Here is a 21,246-nt window from a genome sequence, read left to right as displayed (position 1 = left end):
AGGAACTACAAAAGCGGGAATGCAAAACGGAATAGGACCAGGAACCGCAAGCGAGCTGGTGGCGGGGCGAACACCGCCCCGACTTGTCGGGTCAGGGTAGACACCGAACGGGGACGGGGACGGAAACTATTCCGCTGGAGATACCGGTAGAGAACCAACCTAAACAAAGACCAGTTTGCCGGCCGGGGAGAAGGACACGGCAATGATCATGACATCAGAAATACTGAACAATGACCCAGCACTCGATTGTGGTCAAACAAAGGGAGGGAACATGAGACAGGTGAAAGGACATCTGGCGAGTTGGACCGAGAGAGCTATGTTGTTCAGACGTCACTTATTAATCAATGGATGAGTAGACCTCTTTCTGGAGGCCGATTATGATTAGGCATTGTTCCAGCTGCCTGTCTACGGACCTTTTACCCCAATACCATCAGACCCGGCTGGTTGGAAGTCGGAAACTTTGCGTTTGTGGAGTAGTACGGAGGTGCGGAAAAGCAACCGCGTGGCAATTAGGTCCCCGAAAACTTTTGGGAGACAGGGGCAAGCGCTTCAGCCCAGGAAAGAGTTCATTGATCACGGATCGAGATGAAGGGGATGTCGGCCCGATGGATTTTTTGGTGATCGAGCACACTTGCCATGAGCAGCAAGATAGGATTCACTCAGATCTGTTTCAGCCCATACCATGTATGAGATTCTCGTAACATTCCCTGGTGAGAGGCAGAGTGTGAGAGAAGCAGATGAGCAAGTACATCCGACTACACGCACAAGCATCAATGATGAACTGTGTCTCTCGAACCAAGAAGAGCACATTCTGTGCCTTCTCTTCCCTGGAATTGGTTTGGTCACTATGTACAGAGGTTCTCACCAATCCCCGCCACAACCTCAACAACGCTCTATACACACCACTCCATCTCTTCCGCTCGCTCATAAAGACAAATACATTATTTGCCAATCATTCCCTCATGCTTTTATCCGTTGCCCACATCCCATGATGTTTCAAACATGTATCCCAAATATGTGACTGAAGAAGAGAAATCATAACCCGAGCAACAGGAAAAAGGCCCCAGGTTCAGACAGCCCATAAAGACCGTCCAAACCAAGCCATTTCCTGTGCTCCCTCCTCCTCTCTTGTATGCAACCCTCTCACCCCAGTCTAAAAACCGTGACCCAATGATGACAAAAACAAGATGAGGGTATCTCCACCGCGCCTGTACCACCATGGACCAAACCAACCAACCAGCCAACCAAAGTCGCTCAATGACCAAAAAAAGCCCTAAAATAAACGTTGAAGAATGGAAAATGACATCTCAAACAAGCCTCAGTTATCTTTGACAGACCCACGACTCAAGACGCGCTGCAATAGCGTCCTCTTGGACCCGTTAGCGCGGCGGTACTCGGCGACAGGAACGTAATCCCCGACTCCCAATAGCTTCCCTACCGCCTCCCATCCATACGGGTCGGGGTCGTCATCAGGCACCATGCGCACGGTCGGCTGCTTGGCATCCATATCGATGGACATGAACGAGCTCGCGTCGGTGCTGTTGGTGGTGATGGTGGTGAGGCCGGTGTCGAGGAAGTTAGAGAAGTCGGTGAAGGTGATCTCCATTGCGTCGGACTTGGTGTTGTCCGCCGCGGGAACAGCGGTGTCCGGCTTGCGGGTTCGCGTTGAGCCGTTCAGCCGCGATTTTTCCGGTCGTATCCTCAGCCTAGGCGGCGCGAACCGCCTGGCTTGCATCGACCACTTGTGGTGGCCGGGTACATTAGACTTTGCGGCCATGCCGGCCCTTCCAACGCCATTGAGCATGTTGGCCGCATTCGGGAGCGCGTTGTCTTCCAAAATGGTAATCGTGTAACGCTCACCCGGATGCGGATCCTCCCATCTTGGTGACGAAACCAAAGTTCGCTCTTCAGAGCCAAAGTCATCGGTCTTGGTGCTGGGCTCCGGGACTGTTGTAGACTTCGGTTCTGAGGGGGGAGGAACGGCGTTTTCAGGAATCGGCATGACCTGTAACCATCATAAGGGGTTGGTATTTCGACGGTGGTGATCCGATTCGCGAGCATGGACAGAACCTTCGACCGGTGCAGACGTAACACCGCTCGAGCTGTTGCCGCGCCTGCTACGGCCCACTCTGTTGAATCCCAACTTAGCACTCATGCGCTTCCAGCCGTTCTGCGAGCTAGAACTCTTCTGCGAACTTCCAGGAGAGGTGCTGAAGCCCCAATTCCCGAGGGGCGGCGTCGTTGGGGGTGTCATGGGCTCATTCCCAGGCGATTGCGTGTTCCCGCATTCGTCGGGAAGTCCACGATCGCCGGCATCGCTCGAAGTCGATGAGGCCGAGCTCCTGGACCCGTGGCTCCAAGGGATGCTGAGCATAGGCAAGAAGACACCCGCACCCCGTGGTGACCGGGGCGAGTCTTCCGACTGGGGCGAGAATTCTCGAATACTCCGATGGCGCGAACGAGGCGGGCGGGATTCTTCGGCTGCCGGGCTCTCGACGGGGTCTTCGACAGTCTCCGATTGCTGAGCGGCCACTGACTCCAGGAAGGGGCCCATAACCGAGTCGTTCATGAGCTCATAGACGATCCGGACTGCTTCATCCAGCTCAGAGGGGTGTGGAGGCATGGGCATCCAGGGCAGGGAAAGAAGGCGGTTCCGAACATGAGATGGAAGATTGACTTCGCGCGGCGCATAAGGCATGATGTAGGCGTTGATGATTTTACGCCAGAGGGAGCACACATGGTCCTTGTTGGACTCTGCGTTCTCGGCAGCCTGCTCACTAAGCAGGTCGGAATGGGCCGCCCTGTAACGATCAGCGTCCATGGTGAATTCCAGCGTCTCCATGCAGTGGTTCTGCGAGAGGAACGCCGTAAAGGCGCTGAGCGTGTACGGTGCAGGGGCGGCATTGGTGAGTATATCTCGGAGCGACGGGGGAGCTCCGGGGTGCGCTGCGGCAGAGGCCGGCGGCATGAGAGCCAGGCTCATCGGGCGTGAGGCGCACATGATTGCGTCGTCTTCGTCGTTGACGTCCACAATGGCTGAACCCGGGCGGGATGAGGGTCGTGATGAAGGCGCAGTGGGAGGCATTGAGATTGGCGAGAGCCCGACAACTTGGGCGATTGACATCTTTCTGGCGGTCTCTCCAGCCAGCCAAGTCCAAAATATGGCTACCTGGAAGAGTAAACACAATCTCTGGTAATCGGAAAAGCTTGAATCTCTTGCTGCTTCATTCCTCCCGATGCGGCATGTCGGCAGGATTCACGAGGTCGGATAGTTGTTTGCTCCCTAGAGGGCGTTGACGAGTCGTAACGGCACGGGTAGGGGATCGATCGATCTGGAAGCCGAAGAGCGTGATACGGCTTATCTGAAACCCACGCTGGGAAAGATACAAGGCGGAGGCAGGGAATGGGAGGTTGCGTCAGATGCCGACTGGATATATGTAATCGGCGCGTTGAGCCAAGGCGTCCGGTGCTGCTACGGGGTAGAAGTCGACGGGTATGAAGTCGGGCATGCACGTATATAGGTTGGTCTCAAGAGCGCACAAAGGGACCCAAAAGCACCCAGCAAGCGACAAGTTTCGGGCTCAGATTGAGAGACTGGCGGGATCGACGGCCACTGGTCCAATTACGACAGCAATGAGACCACGCGCTGGTGAGGTCAAAGACGTCAGATAAGACAATAGCTTCGAGAAGCGGGCTGTGCTCGGGGAGGCGAGGCGAAGGTCGATGTTGGCGTGTTCTGCGAACAAAGAGAGCGGGCGACCCAGCTTGCTGGTAGACGGGAGGGTGACACAGAAGGCGAAGAAGGACGGGAGAAGGAATGTGGGTTCTCGACCGATTGGATGGGTGGTTGTGACGTTGATGATCGGAAGTGACGTCGTTGTTCGTCTTGACTCGTGGTTCTGACCGAACTGGACGGGAGTTGTCGTGTCCAGATGAAAGATTGTCGGTGTGAGTGTGAGAGGGTGAGGGAGGACAGAAAGTCGAGAAACAGGATCAAAACGGAAATCCCGACGAAGGCATGGCATGCAGGAGCCAGTCTTTTAGAAGGTTTGGGGAAGCATCGGCAGGCGACGCTAGTGCCCAGGGAGCCGCCAGGGGGGTCGGGAGAAGCGACAGGGCGTCCCAGGACCGGACAGGGGTGCGGTGAAGGTACCGTGACGGGTTAATACCTTCCCTATTGCGGGTGATTAACCCACAGCAGCAAGCTCAAGCGACCATCGTGACTCTGCGCAGTAACGGCAGGAACGGCCGCCTTGAGTGGTCTCGCCTGGCAAGAATCCCCGTCCGAGACTCGCCTGCCGTGGCCGAGAAAGAGATTTTTGCATTCCCGTTTTCAACTCCTCCGATTGAGGCTCATTCATTGAAGATGCGGTGGACATTTCACCTTGTTCCTCGTTTTCCGCCCCAAACCCCATGGATTTTCATCGGGGTCTTCGTTTTTTGCGCGACGAGAGGTCGCTTGAGGCCAAGACCGCCAACGCCCCAGAGAGCCCGCCAAGGTCCACCGTCTACTGACAGCCTATTGCCAGACCATTCCTGATCAAGCCCGGCGCCCACACAAGTCAAGAAACGGAGCTCTGGCAGTTCGCTTGGCCATCGGTCACTGACGACATTGGACCCACCCAAACAGGATTCGTGGCAGAGCCCAGCCAAAGGGAAACGCTGATGGGTTCCACAGCACCGTTAAGTAACGCAACGCCTGATCAGCACGACAGAGAAATCCAGCGACTGGGCCACGATGCCCCACTTCCGGACTTGGTTTTCGCAGCCTGCTTGCCAGCGTGGCTTTGTGGCACATGAATGAGCAAGTCAGCATCATCCAGCATATAGTTACTCCGTATGGACAAAGATTCACCCTTGCTAGAGATGTGCGATGGGCTTGCTCATCTTTCCGGACTGCCTAGGAAATTGGGGGACGGTGAACCAACACAGCGTTGCGCTGAGTGTGGGTACACAAGCCCATTCCCGGTGTCACCCAAGCAGGTCTTCCAGAAGGCTTCGATGAGGTGAGGGGCAAACACTCACAGCACAGCCCACATTCCATCCAGGTCCAATCACGCCAACAAGTTGAAGTCGTCCGGTGCTCCGCGTGAGCCTGTCGGCCGCAGCCTCTATCAGGCTGAGATGATGGCGCAATGGGATTGTTTGATGAAGGCACCCCGTCCCCTACTTGTCCCTGGGTTTGCCGCCGACGCTGGCGGCGAGATAAGTACTGGGAATTCCATCACCGAAATCGCCATTGCGACAATGCAATGTCCGAAACGCACCACACAGGACACACCTGCTCAACGGCTTTTACCACCGGGCCCAGTCGTTCCCCAACGTCTGCCGATATGTCGTTCGGTCTCTAGTCATGTGGCGACCAAAAAAAGCTTTTTGTTCCTGTGAAAAGAATTATGTACTGTACAATACCTACCTTCACATCCCCACATTACACCGACCTCTCCAATGTCATTCTGCGTCCATGTCCGTTTGAAATCCCGTTTGGATCAAGCCCCAAGGGGATTCCCGCACCTCCAGGCGCGGAGGTTTCGGCTCTCGGGTGAGCGAACTCCGGACGCCTTGGGTCACTGGCCCTGCAGGGTTCGGATTCTGTCCGCAGCGGGTCTTTCTACAGTGGCTCCTTCACCAGAATCACTGAAGTCAAGTCTCTGCTTTGACGGGGTCAGAGTGGGTGGGCACCGAGAAACGTGTCGGAATACGGGAGTATGCTGTTAGGCAGAGGGGAGAGCAAAGATGCTCATCGACGTCAGTAAGGTCAAGTAACCCGCTCATACACTCCTTGGATCCAACATCTCCGGACGTCCCAAGGCATAATGACCGCTCGCCTTGACGTCAGCTTGAGGTTTTCAACGGCCAATCGCATTCTCACGCATCCCCTCTGGGCTGGGTTAGGGGCGGCGTCGGCATGAGCCACGAGCCACGAGCCACGACTCCTGCACGCCCTTGTCGCACTTCGAGGTTGCTGAGCCACCACGACCAATCAAGAATGCTGGACCCATCTTGGCGACAAACGGAGAGACCGGAGCTCAGACCACCAGAAAACCGTTTTCGCACCCGTCCGTCTCGCATCCTGCCTCCGTCCTATGCCTCTTGCACAGCACCGAACAACCGATGGATGAACGGTCAGCTCAGGATTCCAAGTTCCCCTGCCACGCGACACGGAGCATGGCCACGTTGCACTCGTTCCTTTCCATCCATCGTCTGCCGAGCTTCCAGAACATTGCAATGCAGCACACGGCTGAAGCAATCATCTTCCGACTCAAAACACAAAAAGCATGCAAAACAATGTTGGCCGAGGCTAACCGTTCCCAACGAACCATTGTGTTGTGCCAGGTTTGGTCCGGCCTGCTGGGTCACGGCCACAGGCTCGGAGGACGGTTTGGCCGGTCCGTCCGTGCGTTCCCTGATCGTCAATCCACTGTTCCGGGAGATTTTGGATCGATACTCGACAAGTTGTGTATTCCCACCTCATGTGTAGGTATCATATGCGTATACTGTATCCGTATGCCCGGCCTAATGTTGTGTATGCAGCAGTATTGGGCGTTGGCTGGCTTCACAAGCTGCTTCAATTGATGTTGCTAGTACTATGCTGTGTGGTTTAAAAACGTGCCGTGTAGGCCGTCCGTTCACTCGTTGAGCATCCCAGGGTAAGCATCCCGATCTCCCCGCTGCTAGGACGGCGCGGCGCGGCGTCCGCTAGTATAGGTTTCCTCTGGACTGGGACCGGACGAACGAACGCCAAACTGCCGACCAACAACCACCGAGGTGATGAACGTAACACCGAGCCAAGAGTTTCATGTGATTCTTCATACCTGCGCCGCCCTGCCTGCCACCCAAAACACCAACCCGGAAACACATGATACCTCTAGAAGGTAGTGTTCTCTATGCTCGCCCGATCGTGAGACATCAGATATACATACGGCTTACACCATGCTTTGTAGGCTATCTCCATTGCGATCAACTCTGGTGGTCGTCGCGATGCTCACCGTCGTTTTGATGTCTTCACTTCAGTAAGGCCCTCATGAGTCCTCTGCGTTGATGAGGGATGCTGCTTTGGGTTGCGATGGGGTCAACGAGGAGAGCGAATACGCTTGCGTTTCTGATCGGCGATCACAACCCCCAGACCTCTCCATCCACCAAAACTACACTAGTCGCTGGAACCCCCACGGGGACTGGGTGCGACGCTAAAAACAACACTGTCCCAAGCAGCAGACGTTGGTCGTTGCGGATGCGGTGTCCCCTCTTTTCCACTTCGCAATGCGCTAGTGAGCACTTGTTAGCACCCGTGCCAGCTGTCTGGATTCGGTCGATGGTGCGGCGCGCTGGGCAGCACCGCTAACCTCGATTGTGGCGGACAGCGCGAATCTTGAGACGTCCAACAGCGTCTGTGTCCGCGACGGCAGCCCGCCGGGACATGGCCAAGAGGCCTGTCACCTTCGCTTCATCGCGCCCACGGTTAGGATCATCAGTCACTTGTCACGTCACAGATTCACCCCGCACATCTCAAACACAAAAGCAAGAACGGCATCTTCGCGTCTCCAAGCGAAGATCCGGTTGTGTCAAAACACATTCGATTCAAGCTTGTAGGGTTTGCAGATCGTTGGGTTGGTGACATTGGAGATCCGAGTTGCAGTCTGTGTGTTTTGACACTTTCAAAGCAAACACCTCGCACAGAAACGCCCCCTCGTTTTGACACTTCGGGGCGCGACGAGATGCAGGACAATTGAAAGCGGGGCATGAGATTTGAGCCCTTCGCGGTCTGGCTAACCATGGTTTCCCAGCAAGATTGTTCAAGCAAGAGGTCTGGTTTGTCTGGGGCTCAGAGCGACATGAATCGACTGGTTTCTCCCCCGTTCCGGCCCAACGGTCTTTGATGAAGCTGGCCGGGAGGTTTACCCTGAATTCCGGCTTCCGTTCAACAAACGACTGCCTACAAGTTACCTATTGCGCGCTTCGCACTCCATCGACGGTTTGTCCGTGTGCTCTTGTGCCTCCGGCCTTCCATGAATGAGGATCGGTGTCTGCGTGTTGCAGCCGTTGGGTCTCACACCTCGCTTCCATTCACCTTCTGTGGCTCGCTACCTGACACACGGGCGGCCGGCCGAGTCCTGGCGTCGGGCCTTCTCCGGTTGAAACCGTCGTCGGCGGCCGAGACGGCAGCAACCCGTTCATGCCGCGGGGTCGATGTGGTGGTTGTCGCCAACCTGAAATGCAGCCATCTGTCATACAGTCCTGATCGGGAATCTGCAGCGAACCTTGGACATGTTTGACAGGCGGAAGCTCGGATACCTTCGGGGGCCATGCCGTCTCCTGCCGGACAGCGAAGGTGCCACAGCCTGCCTGGAATACTTTACAACCGTTGAATGGTGATCGAAAATTCTTTTTGCAGGATGCAATGACCTAGTGGCCGTGTCAGGAACTCCATTAGCGTCAGTGGCTTACTTCCAACATGCAGCGGTGGCGTACATGATCGCTGTCGTGAAATGGATGTGATTGCCTTGACGAGTCTAGGGCCAGAGACGTTGTTCTCAGTATGTCCGCGGCATGTATGTACAAGCAGACCCTACCTGGCGCCTGACGTTGAGGGATACACAGTCATCAACATCAGCATCTCCAAGACCAACCATATCAAGCCGATGAATGGTTGCAAACTGCTGGCTCTTGTGTTACACACCAACGGGTGAGCTTCCCGGGCTGCCTGCCTCAACCTACCGGCCAAGTCACCATCCCGAATCTGTCACGGAATCTGGGTTGGATGAGGGGATCTGCAACACAACGGCGATGTCCGCGCAAGAAAATGGACAAGGCAATGCGGCTGTTTGGAACATTTCTAGAAGCCTTCCTGTTCCGGCCCCGTCCACCCCATCTCGTCTCAGCACGGCTCCGATCGACCAGTCAGAGCACAGCACATCACCTGAAAGCCAGGAACTCCGTCATGCGGCGAGAAAAAAAATATGCAGGCACAATCCCGGTGGCAAAAAAAAGACACCGTTGATCTTTCGGCGCAACACGCGGCGCAACTCACATTGACGACACAAGAAAACCATCGATCGTTGAGGTTTGGGCCGCAACAAACGGAGGCAAACGGAGTGCACTGACCGCAAACAAAGCGATGTCCACAGGGCAGGAGAGCAAGGTGGGGGGTTTGGGAGGGAGACGCGCCGCACGCAACAGGGGTTCCCGGCCAGGATTCAGCCTCTTCCCGGTTGTCCGTCTTCCATGAGTTTTCCAGAAGGGTTGCGACCGCAATCAAGCCGCAAGCACAGACAAGGCAGCTCCTGCTTGTCGTTGTGTCACCTTCCATGTCGCTCTCATGGCCAAGACGACTCTAGTTTTTAGATTTTTTACTGACATGCCAGGTTGTTCCCTCTTCTCGTTTTCTCTCCGAGTGACGGGTCACATCTAACAAAGATATGTCGAAAATTCCAAACTGGACCTCTCGGCCTCACCGCCAGCTCCATCAGTTGGTCCCGTTGTTTTTTTTATTGAGGGAGTCTCACAAACAAGAATCCTGTCCCTGTGGCTGGTGGATGGATCCTCCTTGTCGTCAGGCCCAAGTCGCCTGATCCTTCTCCGAGGCGCTTGCGTGTTTGCACATGAAAAAGAACAGCCGCCATAACAAACGGTAGACGGATCGTCGTTAACCAGAAATGGTGTTTCCGGCAGCCGCTCTCCCTGCAAAATCATCCCACTCATCCCACCGCGCGGCGTCACGGGAAAGATGCCCGTCGTCAAAAGGCGACAACGCCACCGCACATCAGCCGCGCCAGGCTCGGGCTGCCCGCGTCCCGCTCGCCTCGTTGAGCCTGTTTTGTCCAACAAACCGAGCACGCCCAGGCGGCAGAATCGGAAGATCCGGGCCTGTCAAAGTGCGGCGTCAAGGTTCGGGGAATATTCCGTGTGCTACGTTTCCGGGTGCAAAAGCGACGGAGCGTTTCTTCGCTTCGCGCTTGGCCCTCGCTCGCTTGCTCCCCCCTCCGCGGCTATAACGTTAAGGTTGAACGTTTGGACGTTCGTGGTGAGGAGTTGGGCGGCTCGGGAGTTGAGTTCGGGATGGATGCCCCTCCTCCTCACGCTCCATCCACCAACCTTCCCTCACGGTTCATTGATGGTCGCTGTCCGTCCGTGTCCGTTACTATCCGCGCGAATGCCTATTGGTGTTCTGTTCCCTCTTGCTGTTGACGTTGACCACTTGGCACCACATTGAGCGCATTTGTGCGCAGCGGGATGGAGGAGGCGGTTCATGCCTTGCTGTCGAGGAGTCAACCTCGATCCCAAAGCCCAAAGTTGTGCTGGTTGCTGTCTACTCTTTGGATCGCCTGCGTTTGCGCTGTGCCGTCACGGGCGTTCATTCCACGGTACGAACTCCTGACAACCAGGTTCACCGTTTCTCTATTCCCGGGTCAGCCGTTGAGCGTTGCGTCTTGATGGGCATGAGCCGTGCGTTTTCTGCGTAGTCACAACTCACTTCTCATGGACGTACGTACGCACATATGCGGACGTTCCAACACCAAAGTTGGCAGTCGATATTTGGCGTGGAGACACCACCTGAGGAACTGTCAAGCTCGCCGTCCATGAGGAACCCTGTGACATCCAAATAGACTGATGCGTGGAGACGGAGAGTCCCGGACGTCCGCCTCGTGGCCTTGACTTACTGGCGACTATTGACGCCGTGCCGCCCACTAGTTCCTGAGCGTACAGGAACTTGATGCCTTCTAGAAGCGACCATGTTTGCCTACTACGTCTCTGTTTGCGCAAGAACGTGTTCCAGATCAGGCTTCTCGCAGGAACCATGCAGCGGCGGCGTTCAGGTGAGATGCATTACACCCGAGGATCAACGGCGGTGTGGGTGTTTGCCGTCATTTTACACTATCGCTTCGGCTGGTCCAAGAAACACAACGTGATGGGCGTTGACGATATCGTTTTCATGACACCTCGTCTGTTAGGTCTGTAGAGTAGGGACTACATACCTATCACTTGTTTGACGAGCTCTGTACTCATATGCATAAGGCGTTCACAGATAGTTCCAAGAAACTGAGACGTATGTATGCGCCATGATCAGTGCGCTGCATCTTGGGTTCCATCACAGACTCCTAGACCGGACAGGCCTGGCAAGGAGTCAACCCTTCCTGCGAACCAGAACCGACCCGTGAACCTGGTTCCATGGACGATGTGATACTAGATCTCATCGAAGAAAACGGCGAGGTTGATGGCACCTGTGCTCCGAGCCCCTGCTCTGTGTCGGTGCGACCTCACATTCAAGGCACAAGCTCTCGTGGTCTGTATCACCTCATCTCCCAGCGATTACTTCATAGCGGGTTGAGCGTAGCATCATAGGTCGCCACTCATTCTCCCAAGGCTGACGAAACTGCAACGTCGTTACAAAGCTCTCCCGAGCTTTAGCCTTCCTTTTCCCCTTCTGGGACGGCCGATCAAGCGCCGTGGTCGCCTCTCGGCTCTTCCGCCTCGTCCGCGTCCCTCCCCCGGTTCCCCCACGCAAACTCTCTGTCTCAGATTGACGAGCCCGGGCCCCTCTCGCCAATGCTACGCTGCGAGAGCAATGCTCCGGTTTTCCATGAGTTCCATGGTTGCTTCTGTCTGGGCATTTCTTGGTACTTGGGTTTTCGGAGGTTTTTGTGTGGGGATGGCTGCTCGGGACGTTTGCGAGGAAGGGTGGTGGTGAACGGGTTTTTGTTGTTCGAGAAGTTTGCCTTGGGTAATGTTTATTGTGTACCAATCTCTGAGATGCCTCTACTCCTTCGCCGTTTGGACACGAAGATGACGCTCCTCGAACCGAACATCTGGAGAAAAGCTCTAGAACGCGAAGAATATTCTCCAGCAGCGGGGTCCAACCACACAGGCACAGGGACTGGAACGGTGGGTCAAAATGACCCCCAAGCTTGCGTGGGGGAACACACACCATCTCTCCTTTGCATGTGTGGGGATCAATCACCACCACCAACGTCATCGGAGTCGAACGGACCGACGTCCTATTATACCGGACATGCTATGATCCTCGATAACGCTCGCCTGTAACAGCACCAGCATCTCGTACCCAGGAATGCCTTGCAAACCACACACAACAACCCTTTGCCCGTTTGTCCGCTCCACGTGTGGTTGCAGGGCCGCATTGCATTGCTTTTTGACCAAGAAGAAAATCTCCCCCAGCTCAGGGTCGCAGCGCTAACTCCGCTATAAATGAACGGCGGACTGCCACGGTTGCATCGTGTGCTTTAGAACCATGGGGTTCCGTGTTGGCGCCATGGCTGTTCGTCCATTCCATAAATGTTCTTCCGCTGTGCTTGCGCGCGCAAAAGGAACAGAAGAAAGGGGAAGAGAAGACTTGTCATCGCCAACAAGGGACTAACCGCGAACCCTCCAATCGTGAGAGATGGTGGTCTCCAACAATGAGACATTCAGTGGTGTCCGGGTCCCTCCGGTGCGGTGCGCTATACACTAGCGTCCTAGGTTGGTGAGACTAACTACGCCAGACTGGGATGGACTCCGTGAACCTGAACCATGGTGCTGGTGACCCCTCTTATCTCGATGTCTTGGGCACCTTGGGGAGCAGGATCGGCACTTGATGGTGGGTGGGCGTTGGGCTGGTTAGGTAGGCTTGGTGCATGAATGGACGCGACGTTACGTGATGTGATGAAAGAGAACCGCGCAGCGCGTACAGTACAGAGGAGCGGGGGCACGTGTCCACGGCTTCGTCTGTTGTTCATTGTGTTCTATGGAGGATGACTTCTCCGAAGGGTTCGAAAGATGATCGAGTCAGCAACGAAGCGTCTTTCTTCTTTCGCTCCCCTTGAGCCCGCTCGAATTCGGCGCGTTCCGTTAACATTCACATTAGGGCTAGTTAGCTAGCCGGGGGCTTGGATCGGATGCGGGGTCCCTTGTACGCTATGCTTTGCTTCTGTCGGGTCGGATCGCGACGACCCAGTTGACATGTGGTTCGGTTTGGGGATGGTTTGGTCTTAGAGGGAGAAAATGGCCTGATGAACTGGGCCTTGCTAACGACCAGCTCGTTCTCGTATACAACGTACACGACGCACTCCAGTACGCACCGAATAGGGAGACGCTGGTGTGGCTTTGGGTGGCATCTGTAAAAGTAAAGGAGCGAAAACTGTCACTCCTCCGTCTTTGTTGAACGACTGGTAGGTTGGGAGAGCGTGAGAGCTTCATGTCATGAAAGGTAGAGTGACATGCCGAGGCATGCTTCTCGCCCCCATCAACTCTCAGTTATCTGGGGAAACGGCACAACACATTCATAAAGCATGACAAGAGGCGGACTACTACCGGTCAATGTCGCGTTTCGTGGTATTGTTCCATGTCCACAAGTGTCTGGGGTAGCAATTGGGACGCAGGGAAGCATCGGCAGGACATGGTATTCGTGGGAATCAGACGCTATGCCTCACGTTGGGCATCATCATTCCCGCGAGGACCATTAACACGGCCGATATATCAGAGATACGTACTAGGGGCGGATGCAGCGAATGTCTACCTACGTTTCAAAGTCCCATGCAGTCGAGTTATGTCCGTACGCAGCTTCGTACAGCCCTACCCAAACGTCGTTTGAGGATGGAACCGCCACAGAACCAGAGTTTGAGAGTACCTTCGAGCCATGGGCATGGGACGATATGAAGCCGCGATAGCCGGAGGCCCTTGAACTTGCTTGCATGAGTGACAAAAGAGAACCAAGATATTAGGACAACTGGAACGGCGGCATGAGTGGACGAACCTGTAGACATTAAGTAATATCTCTTGGTTCTTCAGGAACTTTGACGTTGACATGACATCATTCAACATCACCTAGTTGACACATGAAGTAAACATTCACATCAACAGGCGTGCCGTGTCGGGCGTGGAGATGATGAGGTTGGCTGAAGGGAAAATCGTCCTGGCGAGGGCGGGTTATAGGTTTCCGTGCCTTCTGTTTTGGGTATGGAGGGTGAACACGATGTATGTACTTTCCTCGATGCCTTCATACCATTTCCTTCAGAGCTTGTTGACGCAGAAGATAGGCAGCTGGGGAGGGGATGGTGTCCAGTGAGAACCAAAGTCGGGCAAGTGACAGCCGGTGGTTGAAGGGGCAAGAGTAGACGTGAGAGGTGCCTGGGAAGAGAAAGACACCCTTCCAACTGGCTCATGGTATCAGATAGGTATCACTCCTTCCTCCCAAGCAAGCGTTTCCTGTTTTACTACGTCCTGCTTGCTGTGTTAACGACAGAGACAGACCCACGAATAAGTCCCACAGAAGCAGTTACAACGACTCAGTGACGGCCATGAACCTGGATGCAACGGCGTTAGTCAACCTGGCGCCACTCACTTGGTACCTAGTTCTCCATAACCAAAACCATCAAGGGGGGAGGCACGCCATGTCAACCAAGAAGTGGGAGACACTGTTACCTCATCCCTTCTATTTTCAGTCCATCGTGTTCGCAAACTTAGCACATGGACAACCCAACCCATGTGAAATCAACTCATGACCACAACTGACTCAACCCATGACCACCGAGGAACAACGCTCGGGTAAGCCGGCGTAACCTTCACCCCGGCTCCTCTCTTGAGGAAGCATGTATGGCATGCCAAAAGACAGGTCGGTGCGTGCGCACTGATCACCGCCCGAGCGGTTGGTGCTGTGCTGGCCACAGTCTTGGATCTACGGAGTATTGGTGCCGCTGAGCTTTGCCTGTCTGGGGGAGTACAATCCCATTAGGAGAACACGTAGTGAACGTGGTCATGAGAACGTTTACAGAAGCTGTCATGATATACTGTTTCAAGGTTACCCACCAGGTCCTGTGATTCCAGGAGCGTTGAGAAGCTGGTGAACTTCATCTCACGCAACCGAAGCCCCAGGAAGCTCACCAATCGTACGTGCCAGGCATCACAGGTCAATTGACAAACACATTCACTCATGAGGATATGGAAAGTCGCCAGAATAACCCAATGCCATTCCATTCGTTAGCCCTTGACCTTTACCCTCATCCCATATCCCATCCATATCCCCCCATAAATCTCCCGGGTATCGAACACAACCTGTAATAATCCCAACACTCCAAGCTGACCAGAAACAGCTGGGCAATCATACAAGTCCCCTATCCCCCGATCATACAATTCCCTTGTCCCCTTTCACGAATCCATCAGGAAACAAACCAAACCCGGCCAAATCCACGCAACAATCACAACCCAAGCCCAATGCTCAATCACACAAGCTGCCTTTCGGCGAATCGTAAAGCCCCATTTGTGTCGAACGGAGGCAGAAGAATCAGGTGACAATCGGCTCTTTTGGCTCTGGAGCTCCAGGAAACGGGACCGCAAGACTCGACGCCGCTATCGTCGGTTGGCCCGCTGTAAAGAGCGAATCTCCAGGCATGCTTCTGTCGTCCGGTCGGAAAAGGGCTGAGGGTGAACACCGGAGGATGAATGTGATTTTTCGGAGTCGGAGCGATGCTCGTTCATTGCTGGTATCCCGAGGTTGATTGACGCCGCCAGAGTCAGATCAGAATCCAACGGGAGGAACCAAGATGTCGTGCATGTCGTTCTAGGAAGTTGTTTGAAGCGATCATCAGCGTCCCGGAAATCTGTCTGTCATCCCTGAAGCCGCCATCATCAGGTCAAGAGAGATTGAGGGCAGGAGCTGGATCATTGATGGTAGAAGGAATCATAAGGTAAATGTCGGAGGAGAGTGATCTCGTGGTGTTCCCAAAGAATGCATCTTCCGACTGGCTGCGCCATCGCCAAGTCGATGTGCTTGATGAGAGGGGAATGCACCGAGTGTGTGTGAAAATCTCAATCGGTAAGGTAAGGTAAAGTAAGGTCGATCGTCGTTATTGGTGTCCCGAGGTAATTCGATTCGTCTGACGCCGCCAATCGCCAGGCCAAAGGTGTAGATAAAGAAGGGAAGCACCAGAAGTGTGTGTCGGAATGTGGGGAAAGGATGTATTCGTCAGGTTGGGTCCCAAGTATGTTGTATCTTCCAACTGGCGTCGCCACCGCCAGGTTGGTGTGCTTGAGGAGGGGAGCCACAAGATGATCGAGTGTGTCGGAGAAGAGGAAATGCCGGGGAGGTGAGAAGAGGTAATCTGTGAAGGTGTCCCAGAACTTTCGCACCTCCCAGCAGGCGCCGCCATCGCCAGGTTGGTGTGCTTCAGAAAAGAGAATCACCAGGTCGAAATGTTGATCGCTGAATGTCGCCGTCGCTGTCTTCTCGAGTAAAATATGGATCACCCAAACACCAACGCCACCATCGTCGGGTTGGGGAGCTCAAGGTGAAGAAAGCTCAGGATGGTCGACAAAAGTGTGAGATCGCGCGAATCGCGGAACTCATCGTATCGGGAATATGTCTTCCGAGTCGTCGTAATTAGAAATTAAGAAATCGTGTGATGTAGTTCGACATGAATGGGAAAATCGAGATGTCGCAGAACGCGAGAGGGTGTAGTCGCTCGAAAAATCAGGCAGTGAGGTGTAGTCCGACAAATGTGTAGTTTCTCGAGCCTTGTTGATGGGCGTCTTGCGAACATGTCGGGCCGATTTCTCAGGCCGCCTCTCTGTACTTCTTGGGTCGTCGCTCTTGGTTGTGCTCTTTTCGGGTCGTAGCTCTGTACCGCGAAGGAAACAGTCCTCGGGATCAAAGCCCGTCAAGGGTAAAATCGCCCTTGAAGCCTCCGTTGAGCAAGACCGCTGCAATCCGCCGCCGTTGCAGGGTCAGCTGGGCCTCGTTGTAAGTTTCCTTGGGATTGATGCCGAGAGCCAAGCAGATGGCGTTGGTGATAGTGAAGACACCGCAATCCCAACCGTTCGTCTGGCGAGGAACGTCATATTCAAACGTGCTCCACTCGGCCTCAACGAACTTGTCCTCGAGAATGAAGCGCACAACTCCGAGCAGCTTGGTCGTGACCGCGTTGTTACCGCGGCCAGGGCGCATCGAGTCGATGTGCGAGATCGTCCGACGGCCAGGGCGGATCACCGCCAGGGTCCAGTGGCTGTCGGAGCAGATCGGGATCAACACCGTGTCAACGTCGAGGAAGTTCTCCTTCCTCAAGCCAGCTCTGCGCAGGAGACGACCGCAGGCTGCGGGGCCCTTGGCCGAGAGGTGATTGTAGAAATAAGAGGTGAGCGCGGAGCACTTGGGCTTTTGGTCGGGGACGCCCGCCTGGGTGTTGACGTAATCGGCGATGTAGAAGAGCGAGCCGATGATGACGTTGTCGTTCAGCCATGCCGTCGGGGGGAGCAACTTCTCCTCAAAGTCTCTCCTCGTCAACGGCTGGCCTTCGAGAGTCTTGGTCAGCTCAGTGGTGGGAGCTGCCCGAACCGTGCTGGCCACTTTCTGCTCCCACTCCTCCGACAGAGCGGTAATAAGCTGGCGCCGGGGCGGCCGCAACCCTGTGCGCGTAAATTCAGCTTCAGCTGCGAGGCGGCGCTGCTCCTCGAGGCGACGTTGTTCTTCAAGGCGCTTCTTCTCTTCCTCGAGACGCCTTTGCTCCTCCTCGCGGCGCCGGCGTTCCTCCTGCTCGCGGAGAAAAGCGACCTTGAACTCTTCCTCGATCTGTCTATCGAGATCGAGCTGACTGAACGCCTCGATGGAGGGTTCCAGGAGCACGTCGTCGTCGTTGGTCTGGCTTGGTTCATCATCGGACAGCTCTGGCTGCGTAGTGACGTCGTGCCGATTGGATTCCTCAGCCTCCTCATCTGAGGAAAGTACCTCAATATTGTTGAGCGAGGTGGGGTCGCGAGCCTTCTCGGGAGACGTGGGCTTCTCGATGTCATCAGGCGTCGCAGGCTCTTGATCGTGGTCCGTCGGCTCTGCAGCTTGCTCACCCTTCTCGGGCACCTTGTCATCGTCGGGGGGCGGAAGCTTCCTGTAGAGACGTGCAAGTACCTCGTCGTCGAAGCTAGCAAGACGAGGGATGCTCGAAGGATCGTAAACGGGAGCCGCGGTGCCAGCCAAAGCGGAGAGGCTGGTCTTTCTCTTGAGACTTGGCCATGATGGCGAATGCAGCGGCTCACCTGCCTCTTCCCGGGCGAAGAAGTCCAAAAACTCCTCCCTTGCAGCCCTCTCGACGGGCGTGTTGTGGGGAGTGGGCGCGTCAGGAGGAGACATGAGAGTGTAGAGGCGGCGGTGCCAGCGAGTGTCGGGGGTTGTGATCGCCTGGCGCCGCTTGCGCTCGGCTTGGGACTTGAGCTGTGGAACCTCTTCCTCCAAGGCGTCGAGGAAAGGACCATACTTGTCGGTCCAGTACTTCAAGCCCATGCGAGTGTCAATGTCGTCCTTAGGCTTGCGTTTCACTCCTTCCATAGAGGCCTCCTCGAACAGCTCGATCGAGTACTGGTCGCGTAAAACCTCGGCCTTGATCTTCAGCTCCTCGATCTCCTTGGTCCTCTCGTCGCTCACGGTTTTGACGGGAATGTTGGTGGGCGGCACGAACTTGGAGATGGGGCTGATGAAGGCGAGCTTCTTCCTTTTCGGCGGGGTGATGAGGGGGTCGGGAGACTCCGACTTGGACTTGAGGATGCTCTTTGGCATCGGGATGAGTTTGCGCTCGCTCGGGCGGATCTTGACGTTGTCGCTGGCCGTGAATCGGGCCTCGTAAAGCGGCTTGACTTGAATTTCGCTGGCCGGAATCGATTCGATAGCGTCAATTTCGGTGGGCAAATATCCGGGAACATCCTCGAGCAGGTCGCGCGGCTTCTCAATGAAGCTGGGAGCCATTTCGGATTTGTGGACTGCATTAAAGTCCACAGTCATCTTGGCGAGGGCTTCAATGACTTCTGGGCGCATCTCGGTCACGGCGGCGGTTTCCCGGAGGAAAATGAGGAAGTTGCCCGCCTTCATCGCGTCTTCGCGGAACTCACGCTTCCCAAGAGGAAAGCACCGCGGCGGAGAGGGGTGCTCCTTCTGGTGCGTCTTGATGAATTCCTCGTCGTAAATGACGCTCATGACGCTCAAGCACGTGCGCAGGCAATCGTCGTACTTGAGTGCGACCTCGTGCAGGATCCTGCGAGCCTCCTGTTGATCCCAGCCCTGCTGCTTCTTGGGACCAAACAGGTGCTCCAGGTACAAATGTACGCCCAGGCTCGTGCCCAGGTCGTACTTCTTGTAGTGGCCATCTTTCTTGGCCCTTTTAAAGTCCTCGACAGAGTCGAGGGATGCCAGTCTCCCCGCGGCGATGCTGCTCCGCTGCTTGGCGAATTCATCGGCGATGTACTCCAGCATCTCGACGCCAACCCACGTGCGTGAGTCGGGCGTCCACACCAGGGTTTCGAACCCATCGTCCTCCCTCCAGGACGACGGGTGTGCCTCATAACGCTTGAGGCGCTTTACGACGATGCCCCCATTGGCGGGGTTGGGGCGCATCGTCTCCAGCGCCTCAATGGCCTCGCGGCCCAGCTCCTTCATCCTTTGGGCGGCGGGGGCGAGGAACGAGCGAACGGCGGCGGCGGCGCGGAACAGACGACCGGGAGCCTCCGGGGCGGGAGCAGAGGCGTCGGTGGCGGCGGCGGAGGAGGAGGAAGCAATGTTGGCGGCGGGGGCGGGGGCAGGAACAGCTTCTTCGGCGGGGGCGACACCCACCACGCGCTCGATGCGCCGCAGCTGGCGCTTGCCAGACGAGCCCTCAACCTGCTCGCGCAGGTCGAACTCGTCGTCCTGAGCAGGCCGCTTGCGCGGCTTGCTCGTGAACGCCTCGAGCTCCCAGAAGGCGAGCTCGTCGTGGCGGCTGCGGTTGCAGCTGCACCAGAGGCGGAAGTCGTCCTTCCGCTGCTGGACGCGCAGCGAGCGGCGCCCTTCCTCGCCGACCAGGAAGAAGCGCAGGTGTCCAGAGGCCTGCTCGGCCTCCTCACGCGACGAATAAATCGCCGGCGAACCACAGTTGCACCGGCGCATCCGCTGGCGATTGCGGATAGCCAGGTACAGGCCCCTGGCAAAGGCCTCGTCGCCCTCCTTCGCGCGGCGGGCGCGGAAGAGGCGGGTCTCTAGACCCGGTGATTCTTCGGCCGAGGGGCTTGAACCCTCGGGGGTTGCGGGGACCGCGGACGGGTTTGTAAATCGGCGCGCGCTGGAAAGGAAAAAAACAGAGAACAGTTAGCAAAGTCTGCCACGATTTGTGATGATTTTTTCTCGTCTCTCAACTGTCACTCTGGCCGACAGAGCATGCTCGTTGCCTGACCGACCAGAGAAAGTGGCGATAAGACGAAAACGGACGAAGATGGTGAGATGGTAGCGAACTCAGCGCCGGTCGGATCCTGGCGGCTGAGGAGGGCAAAAGCAGCGATGTCCGCAAAGTCAATGCGTCCATGAAAGAAGCAAATGAGTTCGGGGACAAGGCATGCGACAGGATGGATGAGGGCGATCAATGCGAACACTTGCTCGCTGCTCCATACCTCAATGGCAACATCAGCGCCGAGGCTCGTCCCTGCCAGGCGAACCGGCGGAGGACGAAGCCATTGCGATGACCATTGACTGAGGACATGATGCTGGCCAGGGGAGGGGAGGGGAATGCGACGACTCAGAAAGTCAATTGGGTCGGTCGGGAGTCACTTACACGGCGGCGCGCAATGCCTGCAAGCAGGCGCGAGGACGAAGGCGAGCGATCCTGCCGCCGAAGCGAGCAGGACGAAGCGGGTGGCGGGCGGGAGAAGAAGAGCGCGAAGCGCGCGGGGTCTGTAGGCGCGCAGGAGCCATCGTGTCGTCAGTTGCTTGTTGAGGCGACCGAAACAAAACTCACGATGGTGTTGTGGAAGGAAGAAAAGGAAGAAGGAAGAGAGGAGGAGGGGCAGATTCCTTTTTCAAAAATTTTAGGCCGCTGGGCGCGGGGCACGCGGGGCAACCAGCAACTGCGGAAAAACTTTAGGTTTGCAGGAAGGAGCGATGGTGAGGCCTCGAAACCTAATAGGCATCGAGGGGGACAGAAGGAGCACCTGACGGCCAGCTGCCACACCTCGCACACTGCGCAGAGTTGGGCACAATAGAGGACACTTCCATCTACTGTCGAGCACCTCAGATACTCCAATGGACGACAGATGGACTTGTTTACTTCGCAGAGCCATCTGAATCGTCAAGGAGACGACAAGGGAAAGAATTCAGCTGTCAAAAGGATCGTTACCAACGAGACTAACAAGACAAGTGCGCTTTCAATGCGCCTCTCTTTAGAGAGCAGTTAAGCGTTGTGAATGCAATCGTATCACCTGCGAAGCAGACGAGGACTGTATTTATGATTCGTATTCTATATCACAATGTCTTCC

At 55.7% G+C, this 21,246-nt stretch overlaps 5 protein-coding genes across 5 annotated transcripts; 1 reads left to right on the top strand and 4 right to left on the bottom strand.

Moving 5' to 3' along the window:
• Positions 1 to 968: 968 nt before the first annotated feature.
• On the bottom strand, positions 969 to 3,509 carry VTJ04DRAFT_9101 (uncharacterized protein; the record flags this gene model as incomplete). Its single annotated transcript, XM_069367612.1, has 5 exons — positions 969 to 1,273; positions 1,342 to 2,005; positions 2,066 to 3,169; positions 3,261 to 3,374; positions 3,429 to 3,509. The coding sequence occupies 5 exons, from the start codon at positions 3,507 to 3,509 to the stop codon at positions 969 to 971; spliced, it is 2,268 nt and encodes a 755-aa protein (XP_069215922.1).
• Positions 3,510 to 3,581: 72 nt separating this feature from the next.
• VTJ04DRAFT_9100 (uncharacterized protein) lies at positions 3,582 to 4,025 on the bottom strand (the record flags this gene model as incomplete). Its single annotated transcript, XM_069367611.1, has 1 exon — positions 3,582 to 4,025. One exon carries the CDS (start codon positions 4,023 to 4,025, stop codon positions 3,582 to 3,584), a length of 444 nt encoding a protein of 147 aa, XP_069215921.1.
• A 5,709-nt stretch (positions 4,026 to 9,734) lies between these two features.
• Positions 9,735 to 10,797, bottom strand: VTJ04DRAFT_9099 (uncharacterized protein; the record flags this gene model as incomplete). The annotated part of the gene is made up of 3 exons (XM_069367608.1): positions 9,735 to 9,864; positions 10,491 to 10,587; positions 10,659 to 10,797. 3 exons carry the CDS (start codon positions 10,795 to 10,797, stop codon positions 9,735 to 9,737), a joined length of 366 nt encoding a protein of 121 aa, XP_069215920.1.
• Positions 10,798 to 12,244: 1,447 nt separating this feature from the next.
• Positions 12,245 to 12,587, top strand: VTJ04DRAFT_9098 (uncharacterized protein; the record flags this gene model as incomplete). Its single annotated transcript, XM_069367607.1, has 2 exons — positions 12,245 to 12,271; positions 12,495 to 12,587. 2 exons carry the CDS (start codon positions 12,245 to 12,247, stop codon positions 12,585 to 12,587), a joined length of 120 nt encoding a protein of 39 aa, XP_069215919.1.
• Positions 12,588 to 16,633: 4,046 nt separating this feature from the next.
• VTJ04DRAFT_9097 (uncharacterized protein) lies at positions 16,634 to 20,686 on the bottom strand (the record flags this gene model as incomplete). The annotated part of the gene is made up of 2 exons (XM_069367606.1): positions 16,634 to 20,060; positions 20,547 to 20,686. The coding sequence occupies 2 exons, from the start codon at positions 20,684 to 20,686 to the stop codon at positions 16,634 to 16,636; spliced, it is 3,567 nt and encodes a 1,188-aa protein (XP_069215918.1).
• Between the last annotated feature and the right edge of the window lie 560 nt (positions 20,687 to 21,246).

This window comes from Mycothermus thermophilus, assembly GCF_041956435.1.
Source record: "Mycothermus thermophilus strain CBS 625.91 unplaced genomic scaffold VTJ04scaffold_6, whole genome shotgun sequence".
In the NCBI taxonomy this organism is placed as follows: Eukaryota; Fungi; Ascomycota; class Sordariomycetes; order Sordariales; family Chaetomiaceae; genus Mycothermus; species Mycothermus thermophilus.
This window is presented reverse-complemented; position numbering and strand designations above follow the sequence as displayed.